This window comes from Oncorhynchus tshawytscha, linkage group LG05, assembly GCF_018296145.1.
Source record: "Oncorhynchus tshawytscha isolate Ot180627B linkage group LG05, Otsh_v2.0, whole genome shotgun sequence".
Classification (NCBI taxonomy): domain Eukaryota; kingdom Metazoa; phylum Chordata; class Actinopteri; order Salmoniformes; family Salmonidae; genus Oncorhynchus; species Oncorhynchus tshawytscha.
In genome coordinates, this window is record NC_056433.1 from 37,853,142 (window position 1) to 37,865,725 (window position 12,584).

At 39.8% G+C, this 12,584-nt stretch overlaps 1 protein-coding gene across 1 annotated transcript in view; it reads left to right on the forward strand.

Annotated features, from left to right (window-relative positions):
* LOC112232950 (fibronectin type III domain-containing protein 1-like) overlaps positions 1–12,584 on the forward strand; it is an 80,628-nt gene that overhangs the window by 48,764 nt on the left and 19,280 nt on the right. Inside the window, exons 17-18 of the mRNA XM_042322700.1 lie at positions 1,591–1,827; positions 10,405–10,513. Coding sequence (XP_042178634.1) covers positions 1,591–1,827; positions 10,405–10,513 — 346 coding nt within the window. The remainder of the gene's footprint in view (positions 1–1,590; positions 1,828–10,404; positions 10,514–12,584) is intronic.

The following is a 12,584-nucleotide window of genomic DNA, read 5'->3' on the forward strand; positions in this document are numbered from 1 at the left end:
ATATAAGATATAGGTCTACAGTATGTGATATAAGATATAGGTCTACAGTATGTGATATAAGATATAGGTCTACAGTATGTGAAATCAGCTTGTTTCTAGGACAAACCATTCAAAGGTTATATAGACCAAGGTCAAGATCAAATTGCAGGGGTCAAATTGCGGGTCAAATTGAACCAGAACATTATGGATGTCGCTACCAGGTCACCTTTTTTTGTTTTCTTTTAAATTACATGTTTTACAAGTTTGAGACCCATACTTAGGAAAGTAGATGAAGGGTCATGGTGGAAAATTACATTAAATAGTATTTTAGTGATTCCAAACTGTTCCGGTACATAAAGGAAAGGGTTAAGAGCACTACATCTACTTCCTCAGAATGTAGTAGATCAAAAGATAGATATAGAAACACTATAGAAGACACAATATCTCAAAAGTAAGAAACCATGTGGAAACAGACACATGTATACATCTAGAAAAGCACATACACAGACAGACACATACATCAGTGTCCAGATATGTAGCTGTAAGGACATTATTAGATGTAGTTGAAACGTTCTCAAATCTATTGTATTCTTTAAAAAAAAGGAGAGTAGAAACCTTGTAGCCCTGTTGTACAGTGTCTGTTGGCTACAGTTGCCTGTCCCGAGTCGTGTGGTGGGGTGGGACTGATTCCAGCCAAATTCCCATTCCCATCCCAATCATACTGAGAATTCTGGGAGTTCTGGAAGTGTTCACAGCTGTGTATGGATCCAACTGGCACTACAGTAGCTCCCACGGACACGAAGAACAACAGAAATACAGACAGAAAATCACCCAATGGGGAAGAAGGATGGGACCAGGGGTCTCACACGACCTGTTATGCTATGCAAGATCACCCACTCTGACTTCTCCTGAACTCCTGACAGAGGGAACCCTAGTAGACTCAGTTATAAACGGAATAGATTGTAATATGAGACTTTATTGCCCACCAGCAGATGTTAAAACATTGCCTTCTTGTATTAAAACCTCTATGCAGTATTTTTAATTAAATAATTTTAAATCATCACTGTGTGTTGAATAAATCATCATGTCATAAAAATAACTCCAAATTAAATTATTTTCCTGAGTGTCCTTTTGCCATGGAAATGCTTAGTCTGATCGTGTGTGGGCGTGTCAATGCAAATTATATTAATATAAACAACCCTTATTGGCGAATAGGGTCATTTAGAATCTAGAGCCTACCCCGTCTAGACCTTCGAAGTAGTAGGATACATAAGCAAATAAAAGATGACTGGTCATTGGTCAGAATGATCACAACAGATTGTGATGTCATGATCTGGGCCAAATCTCCATCCCACCTGAACAGATTGGGCATGATCATAATTTTCACAATTTCAACCTCATAGTGTGGAAATGTATTTTTTTTAAACATGTATCTAGCTGCACTGCCTCTTCAACATAATAATTTTAGTGTTCAGTAAAAATGTAGACCAAAGAAAACATTGTGCTCCCCCAAGGGGTTTCTTGGTTGGTGTGTAAACCCAGCAAAGATTGTACACAATTGATCAACCATCTTGCTGCTTTCCCATCCCTCCCTGCCATCCCTCTCTCCAGCTCCGTATGTGAACTTCATCCAGAAGGATCCGGGCGCTCCGTGCTCGCTGACGGAGGCTCTGGAATACCTACAGGTGGACGTCCTGGAAAACCTGCTCAAGAAAGACAGCCTGGCTACTAATCAGAAACAGCCGCCCAAAAACAAGCCCCACAACATCACGGTGGTCGCCATGGAAGGCTGTCACTCATTCGTCATCCTGGACTGGGCCATCCCACTGAAGGATGACATGGTGTCAGGTGAGTGGACCACAATGTCACGCAGGGTGACTAGCAAGCTTGGCCACATAGTGGGGTGTACTGTAGATACAATGTGAGAGGTGTGAAGAGTATTCTGTCAGTGCTTCAAGCAGTTAGTGTGCACTTATGCTGCAATTATTCTGATCTTTCTTCACTAATTAGTCTTTTGACAAATCAGATCAGCTCTTAAAAAGATCTGATGTGAAAATATCTGATGTGATTGATCAAAAGACATATTAGTGGAAAATATATCAGAAATGGGATGCCTCTGTAAAGGTAGCCTATGTCTGACTTCAACTTTTCTATCCTGACCCATTTGTTATGCTTTTCAAAGGATCATAGCAGGTCAGCAGACATAATCTAACTATCACGTTTAAGGTAAGACACAGGTGCAGACAGTGTCGAAATAACAAAGTTTATTATTCGAACAGGGGCAGGCAAAAGAACAGGTCAAAGGCAGGAAGAGGTCAGTAATCTAGATTGATGGGGCAAAGGTACAGGATGGCAGGCAGGGTCAGGGCAGGCAGGGTCAGGGTCAGGGCAGGCAGCATGGTCAACAATGGGGAAACTAGGAAACAGGAACACTCGTGAGACAAGAGCAGAGGGAAAACCACTGGTATGATAGACGAAACAAAACAAGCTGGCCACAGACAAAGGGGATAATGGGGAAGCTGGGCGACACCTGGAGGGAGGGTGGAGACAATCACAAAGACAGGTGAAACAGATCAGGGTGTGACACTAACTAGTCAGCTGCTTGTTAGATTTTAGGGAGTCACCCAACCCCCAATGTTTTAGACGTCAGTAACTGAGTTTTGAGTACTGTAAAACTATATTTGATAGATCGAGGGATCCAGTGTGTAGTGAGTGTGACTTGTGAACAGTGCTTCAGTCAGAGACATGGGTTCAGTCATCCAGAGAGAAGCTGTGTGTTACCTTTGGCTGGCCAACAGAAGCTCCTAGTCCTGGAGTGGGCTGGGCCATTCTCTGATGTCTAAACCACATAGTATCGCAGACCCGCACCACTTTCTCTCTCTTTCCCACTATTTCGATCTCTCTCTCTCATTTCAATATACAGTATTTAACGTCTTTGCTAAAATGGATGCAGTGCCTTAAAATGTATTCCAGAGATACATGTACATACATTTCCTCAAATGCATATACTGTTTGTTATGCCTGACAATATTCCAGAAAGGCATGGCTATGACATCTGTCTACAGGGTGGCCAAAGGGGTTCCTAATTCACCTTCTTAAATTACTCTTTACATATTGATCAATGGAGACAATTTTTTGGGTCACCAAGCCAAAACTTTGCCAGTGATATAAAGTAATTTAAATTGTGATGGTGAGTATAAAAAAAAATCTGTTGGATGTCACCTAATTTTAACATTCTGTCATGAAGAGCACAAGTTCAACTTTAGAAAAAACACATTTTCCCCTCTTAAAAAATGTAATAAAAAGTGTGACTAGTACGTGCCTTTAGTATCACGGGCGCTAGGCTGTAAAAAAATAAATGATGTATAATCGTTTTTAGCGATTTTAACAAATTATACATTGTACAATGCTCCACAATATGTCAACGTGTAGGTCTAGGCTTTGTCCTTCCAATGAGTGGTATTATATGGCTCTACAGTGTATGGTGAGCGGTGTTATGGTGCGTTCATAACCAAGTGGGAAGTGGGAATTTACCACATCTGGGAGAAATTGAACAGTAATTACTAGTTAAATCAGCCATGAATCCTCTTGTGACCGGGGGAATTGAAGCTTGTTGTGTGCAACAGGAAGGGGCAATTGATTACAAGATTCAAAATAGTAATGTCAATTGGTAAAACATTTCTAGCCTGTCTATCTATGGGTAACAGGGTTGATGTGTTATGCTCAACACACTCAGTTTTTCACCACAAAACACCAGAAAATCGCCAAAAAGTGTAGAACCAGCTCACCTGCTTTTACACTATGATTTGAGTATTAGATGGTCAATGTTTATTTTTTAAATATTTTTTTAAACTTTGTTTATTGAATTTTCAACACCAGCATTTACAAAATAATTGCACTTGTAAGTTATTTGGTAGTAATATAAAACAACTCAACACATCAAAGACAACAATACAGCAAAACAGAGAGAGAGACAGACATAAAAACATACAAATACCAAAAAATCAAAAAAACAAGAGAAAAAAAATATATATATATATTGATACAGTTGTTATAGGTCAACAAGCACAGATAATACAATCCTTAACATCTGAGATGTCGTGTATGCACCAGGCCTCTTACATCACTAATATGTAAATATACATCACTCTGGAACTGCAGTTGTTTAACATTTTTATTTTACCTTTATTTAACTAGTCAGTTAAGAACAAATTCTTATTTTCAATGATGGCCTAGGTTGGTTTCTGGAAAGACATCTTTAACACACTCAGAATTAAGAGTGTGGGTTAACTGCCTGTTCAGGGGCATAACGACAGATTTGTACCTTGTCAGCTCAGGGATATGAACTTGCAACCTTTCGGTTACTAGTCCAACACTCTAACCACTAGGCTGCCGCCCCATAAGAAAACATAAGAAAAGAAGGGAGCCCATATTGCATAGAATTTGTCTACAGACCCATTGAGTGCGTGTTAAATTTTTTTCAACTTTATGCAATTCAAAATGGATTTAATCCAAAGAGTATGAGAAGGAGGTACAGAGGATTTCCATCTTTGTAAAATTAATCTTCTCGCTAACAAAGTGACACAGGCAATTACATCCTTATTCATTTTAGTCAGTTGTATTGTGGGTAAGGAAACCCCAAATAGTGCAATAAACGGGTCTGGCTCGATCTGTGTGCCGCTTAATTCTGAGAGTGTGTTAAAGATGTCTTTCCAGAAACCAACAAGAGATGGGCAATACCAAAACATGTGTGCATGATTAGCAGGAGACTGATTACATCGTACACAATTAGGGTTCACATTCTTGTAAATTTTGGATAATCTTGCTTTGGTCCAGTGGGCCCTATGAATGAGTTTGCTATGTACCCTTTTGAGTGCCCCTTCCCATAGTTGATCAGATATTTCGTCACCCAGTTCCTCCTCCCATGAGGATTTAATATTGTTTAATGAGATGGTTTGCTGTGAGCAAATTTGATAGATTATTGACGAGGTGCCTTTCAGAGTAGAAAGTGGGATAAGAAATGTGTCAAACTGTGTTTCACCAGGAAGGGTGGGGAATCCTTGATCTTTGCTGTGGACATAACTCCGGACTTGTAAGAACCTAAAGAAATTATTTCTGGGGAGACAGAATTTAGCTGATAATTGTTCAAACGTACTAAATGTATTGTTAATATACAGATCCCTGAATCTGTTAATACCGAGACTAGACTATGTTGAGAAAGCACCATCAACCATAGATGGTGGAAAAGCTGGGTTTGAGGCTACCGGATCCAAAGAAGAGGTTGTTTGAAACCCAAAGTGGTGCCGAAAATGATTCCAGATCTTCAATGCTGTTTTGATACATATATTTTTGGTGAAGGAGGAGTAAGGGCCTGTAACGGAGGAGTGAGCGAGGGAAGACAATGATGCCGGTATAGACGAGGCGACCTCCATCTCGAGCCAAATTGGGGGTGGGAATATCTCTCTGCTCTGCAACCAGTACTGAATGATCCTAATGTTAGCGGCCCAATAATATAATCTGAAATCCGGTAGAGCTAGACCGCCGTCTGGTTTGGGCCTCTGCAAAAGCTGTTTTTGCATCCTAGAGGGCTTTTTGTCCCATATAAAAAGGTAGAATTAGGCCATCGATCTTTTTGAAAAATGTATTGGGAAGAAAAATCTGAAGGCACTGATAGAGATATAAGAATTTAGGGAGAGTATTCATTTTAATATAATTAATTATTGCGACTAAGGAGAGGTGTAGCAAAGACCAGCGTTCCAAATCGTCCTTAGTACAGGTTGAAAGAGGAGCAAAGTTGGCATGAAAAAGGTTTTCAAATCTGATTGTGACATGTACCCCGAGATAAATATATCTACTGTGAGCAATTTTAAATAGCAAGTTATGTAAAGGAGAATTTTATGCTGCCATATTAAGCTGCATCAATTCGCTTTTACTGAGATTCAGTTTTTACCCTGATAAGTGACCGAAGGATGCGAAAATGGCATGGGCAGCAGGAACAGAGACAGAAAGGTTAGATGTGTATAATAATAAATAATCTGCATATAGAGACAGTTTTTGTTTGTGTCCGTATCTGACTATACCTTTGATGAGGGGGTTGGAGCGAAGTCTTATTGCCAGTGGTTCTATGGCGAGGGCAAACAGTAAGGGACTTAAAGGGCAACCCTGGCGTGTCGATCGTTGCAAAGGGAAGCAATCTGATTGAGTGTTATTAGTCCTGACAGAGGCTTGAGGGGATGAGTACAGAAGTCTTATCCAAGTCATGGATTTGGAGCCAAAGCCAAATTTATTTAGAGCGTAAAAAAAGGTATTTCCATTCCACCCGGTCAAACGCTTTCTCCGCATCCAGGGATATAATGGCTTCAGAGGTATTGGCGACAGAAGGATTATATATAATATTAAATCATTGTTGAAGATTGAAGAATGAGTGTCTATTTTTAATAAATCCGGAGAGATAATTGATGGGAGGACTGTTTCCAGACCCGTTGCCAGAAGTTTGGCTAGAATTTTATAGTCAAAATTTAGCAGGTTAATTGTACGGTATGATACACAGTCAAGAGGGTCTTTGTTTTTTTAAGAATAAGACAAATGGTTGCCTGAGTGAGAATCTGTGGGAGAGCACCATTTACAAATGCTTCATTGTACATTTCAATTAGAATAGGGGCTATTTTGGAGATAAACCTTTTATAAAACTCTGCTGAGTAGCCATCAGGCCCTGAGATTCTCCCAGATTAAAGGGATTTGACAGCATTCGACAATTCGTCAACCTCTTGCCTTACTCTGAAATGAGGAATGGAACACCTGACCCACCCATGCTCTAATTTCTTTTACCAAATCCGGTCTGACCGAAGGCACAACAAGTGAGTGGAAGAAATCCTCCAATTCCAATGCATCCACATTACTTTCAGAAGTATATAGAGACTGGTAAAATCTCTTGAACTCATCAGTGATCCCCCTAGGGTCTAATGATATCGCAGACGATGTACAAATTTTAGGAATCTGAAATGATGATGATAGTTGACGTAACTTGTGAGCTAATAATTTACTGGCTTTATCTCCTTGTTCATAGTAAGTGCACCTAGACTTGATAAGTAGTTCAGTAACCTGGTCTGGTAATAATGTGTCAAATTCTGCTTGCAAAGTTAAACGTTCCAAATAAATAGCCGGAGAATGTGAAACGGCATAAATGTAATCTAATTGGGCAAGACAGCGTGTTAACATAGATAGCCTATCCTTTTTCAGTTTGTCCTCAAGTGTGGTGAAGGAAATAATTTCACCTCTGATATAAGCTTTCAAAGTTTCCCAAAGAGTAGACGCAGAGATGTTTGGGGTTCTATTTGTGACCATGAAAGTCGATTTGACTCAAAACAAAATTGACAAAGTGTTCATTACCGAGCAGTTGAGTATTGAGCCGCCAAGGCGGTCACTCGCAGATTGTCAACAGTTTGAAAGGCTGCTTCCATAGTAACAGGGGCGTGGTCAGATACAACAATTGGATTATATGAACATGAAGATATGGAATGGAGAATCCTGTCATCTACAAGGAAGTAGTCTATGCACGTAAAAGTGTGCTGAACCGTTGAGAAAAAAGAGTATGCTTTTCCAGATAGATTAAACATTCTCCAAGGATCTGAGACTGCGAATTCAGACATAAAGGTTCGGACAACTCTAGCTGAGGTTGATAAGGTGGTAGGTTTAGTGGAGGATCGATCCAAATGTGGGTCTAACCAACAGTTAAAGTCACCGCCTAAGATCAACATATGGGAAGACATATCTGGGAGTGTAGAGAAAATCGATTTGAAAAAAATCACCATTGTCCCAATTAGGAGCATAAATATTAACAAGAAGTACGTTCGTATTGAGCAGCCTACCACTGACAATTATGTATCTACCATGGGGATCTGCGATCACATTAGAACGGTATCGATCTTTGAAGTAAAATAGATCGATCGTGAAGACATCACAACTATGAAATAACACATATGGAATCAAGTAGTAACCAAGTAGTAACCAAAAAAGTGTTAAACAAATCAAAATATACTTGATATTTGAAATACTTAAAAGTAGCCACACTTTGCCTTGATGACAGCTTTACACACTCTTGGCATGCTCTCAACCAGCTTCATGAGGTAGTCACCTGGAATGCTTTTCCAACAGTCTTGCAGGAGTTCCCACATATGCTGAGTACTTGTTGGTTGCTTTTCCTTCACTCTGCGGTAAAACTCATCCCAAACCATCTCAATTGGGTTGAGGTCAGGTGATTGTGGAGGCCAGGTCATCTGATGCAGCACTCCATCACTCTCCTTCTTGGTCAAATAGCCTTACACAGCCAGGAGTTGTGTTTTGGGTCAGTGTTCTGTTGAAAAACAAATGATAGTCCCACTAAGCGCAAACCAGATGGGATGGCATATCACTGCAGAATGCTGTGGTAGCCATGCTGGTTAAGCGTACCTTGAATTCTAAATAAATTACTGACAGTGTCACCAGCAGAGCACCCGCAACACCGTCACACCTGCAAAAACTTCACGGTGCAAAATTTCATGGTGGGAACCACACACGCGGAGATCATCCATTCACCTACTCCCCGTCTCACAAAGACACGGCGGTTGGAACCAAAAATCTAACATTTGGATTCATCAGACCAAGGACAGATTTCCACCGGTCTATTGTCCATTGCTTGTGTTTCTTGGGCCAAGCAAGTCTCTTATTATTATTGGTGTCCTTTAGTAGTGGTGTCTTTGCAGCAATTCAAACATGAAGGCCTGATTCACACAGTCTCCTCTGAACAGTTGATGTTGAGATGTGTCTGTTACTTGAACTCTGTGATCCATTTATTTGGGTTGCTATCAAAGGTGCTGTAATTTCTTATCCTCTGCAGCAGAGGTAACTCTGGGTCTTCCTTTCCTGTGGCGGTCCACACGAGAGCCAGTTTCATCATTGCGCTTGATAGCTTTTGCGGCTGCACTTGAAGAAACTTTAAAAGTTCTTGACATTGACTTGCCTTCATGTCTTAAAGTAATGATGGACTGTGATTTCTCTTTGCTTATTTGAGCTATTCTTGCCATAATATGGACTTGGTCTTTTACCAAATAGGGCTATCTTCTGTATACCAACCCTACCTTGTCACAATACAACTAATTGGCTCAAACGCATTAAGAAGGAAAGAAATTCCGCAAATGTACTTTTAACAAGGCACACCTGTTAATTGAAATGCATTCCAAGTGACTACCTCATGAAGCTGGTTGAGAGAATGTCAAGAGTGTACAAAGCTGTCATCAAGGCAAAGGGTGGATACTTTGAAGAATATAAAATATAAAATGCATTTTTTGGTTACTACATGATTCCATATATGTTATTTCATAGTTTTGATGTCTTCACTGTTATTCTACAATGTAGAAAATAGTAAAAAATAAAGAAAAACCCAACAAAATCTTTCTAAAAATGTTTCAATGTACTTCAGATTGTATTTTGAAATACGTTAAATACATTTCCCAATGCATTTAATATATATTGTGATATAAATTTTACATACATTTATATATACATTGTAAATACATTTTGTAATATATGTTGGAATGCATTTTCTTAACACATTATTTGGCCAATATGAAATATTTCACGTTTTCTAATTTTTATTCCCTTATGGGCTGCGTTGTCAGAAAGATGAGTAAAGTAAAGAGGAAAGAAAGAGAGGGAGAGAGAGGCAGCAGGGTTGAGAGAGAATGAAAGAGTGAGGAGAGAAGGATAAGTGAGTGACAGGCTGCAACAGTGCTTCTGTTTTCACACTTCTGATTACAAAATATAGTCATAGAGAAAAAATGAAAGAGTGGGAGAGAAAGAGGGATCAACACAATCAGAGAGCAAGAGTGGTGCCTGTGGTAGTGGTTCCCTCCTCCCCCCCTCCACCTTGAGCCAGCTGTGTTGGCCAGGCTCCAGAAAAAATATGAACACATAGGAGCTAGATGTGGCAGGGAGCACCGCCCTTGTAGAGTTTCCACTGGCTGAGTGGCATGATCTGAGCATTCCATGACCTCAGTACTCACATACTGGCCTGGGGCTTTATGGAAGTTTACCCTTCTGTGTGTTAGAGGAGAGGCAAAACAAGAGGTGAGAAACAGAGAAACAGATTGTCTCTGTTTGTGTAGTGGTTGGCAGATCCACAATGTAACTTACTGTCTCTAGTTTAAAACCACTGATACCTCAAATTAGTTGGGATCGTTCTTCTGCCTCCAATCACTCTCCTGTCAAATGAAATATTTCCTCTCTAACATCAGACCACCCTTACCTTGGGCTACACATCAAAACCAACATGGACACATTTTATTTATCCTTCTCAAACTTTAAAATGGATCAATGTTTGATCCCTCCCCTCTCTAACCTCTGGTGACATTTGGCCCCTGACCCACGCCTTGTGTGTGACCCCTGCAGGCTACATGGTCCACAGTGCCTCATACGATGACGTCCTTAACAACAGGTGGTCCTCCAGTGCATCCAGCGGCTCACATCTGGCTGTTGAAAACCTCAAACCTAACTCCAGGTGAGAATATGCTCTCTGTGTGTGTGCGAGTGTTTACGGCGTCTTTCACAATGGGCTGCTTATACAAACAAAGGATTTGCGAGATGTTACGGCTCATATATTCTTTACCCATGTGTGTGCGTCTGGGGAGGTGTATCTTTTCACAAATAGCCTTATATTTAATCATATAAATGTAACAACATTTAGATGTAAACCTGACCCCTTGAATGCGTGTTTGCGTCTGAGTGTAAGTATTTGTAACTATAAATCAAATCAAAATGTATTCATCACATGCACAGAATGCAGCTTGCGCAGACTTTACAGTGAATTGCTCGATAATGAAACTTTCCCAGCGATGCAACGTTTAAAAATAATAATACGACGTAAAATAGTAACCAACATGAAATTAATCAAATAAAATAGACAAGAATGAAGCTACAGTATATACAGGGAGTACCAGTACAGGATCAATGTGCAGAGATACAAGGTACTTGAGGTAGATATGTACATGAAGGCAAGGTAATGTGACTAGGCACCCGGATACATACAGTAATAATTAGAGTAAAATAAAGAACAGAGTAGCAGCAGCATATGATGAGTGTAAAAGTGTGTGTGTGAGGGTGTGCATGTGTGTATGTATTTGTGTTTGTATTTTGCCGGTATGCGTATATGTCAGCAGAGGGTCCTCAAAGGAAGAAAGGGAGGACCATCCTCCTTAGTGGATTTCAGAAAAAAAACTTTTCAGATAATACTACACTAAGTATATTCACATCACCAAATAATTGGTTAAAACACACTGCTTTGCTATGAAGGTCTACAGTAATGTCGTGACGTGACTATCATTAATGTGATGATGGCTATTTTATCAAATCAATTAACTATGTTTAATTATTAAATGAATCATGTAACAATTAACTCGTTAGTAACTTGGGGCACAACGGAAAAAGTTTGTTTAATGAGTTACCGTTTCCCGAATTAACTAAAAAATATATCAGAATATATCGTTATTGTCACGTTCTGACCTTTATTTCCTTTTTTTTGTATTCATTATTTAGTATGGTCAGGGTGTGAGTTGGGGTGGGCAGTCTATGTTTGATTTTCTATGATTTGGGGATTTCTATGTTTCGGCCTAGTATGGTTCTCAATCAGAGGCAGGTGTCATTAGTTGTCTCTGATTGAGAATCATACTTAGGTAGCCTGGGTTGCACTGTTTGTTTGTGGGTGATTGTCTATGTTGATTGCTTGTTTCGGCACAGTTGTCATTAGCTTCACGGTTGTTATTTCGTTTATTGTTTTTGTATAGTGTTTCAGTGTTCAGTGTTTTCTTTATTAAAATTCATGATGAACACATACCACGCCGCATTTTGGTCCTCCGATCCTTCTCGCCTCTCCTCTTCAGATGAAGAGGAGGACGACCGTGACAGTTATCATATTAGTCATCCATTAATTATTATTACCTCATATCAGTCTCGTTCTGAACGTCGTTGACTTCAAATCTGCATGAACCCTAGTCTAAATGCCGATTCAGCGATACACAAATTGGCTTAATTATTTATTTACTAACTAACTAAATAATCACACAGAATGACAATCACACACACAGGATAGATTATGCGTTGATTACTAACATAATACAATGGGAAGTCCTTAGTGGACTAACCCGATATGGCGGCTTGGTACACAATGAAAAGGGAGGGGCATGTAAAGGAGAGGGAGAGACTGTAAGGATTGGAGGGAGGGAGTGTCGTAAGTGGGATATAAATATCTGGATGGGACAAATGTTGGTTTGTCTGATTACAGCTGTACAGAACCTCTGGGAAGAATTAAAGTTGGTTAAAGATTCTCTAGTGTCCGCGAGTTATTTACTCTGAAAAATAAGAACCTAACAATAGTAATATGAATACTTTGCACATGAACGACCGCTCATTCGAAAATAATTGCAATGTGTATATATATTTACGTGTGTATATCTTTGTCATCTCTCTGTTGAAATCGCCCGGTCCGTCTGTGGAGAGTAGTTTGATAGAAGTTTGTCAACCAGAGACTCCTTTGTGGTTGTAGCTTCTAGGTCTAACAGTGTCTGTTAGAACGG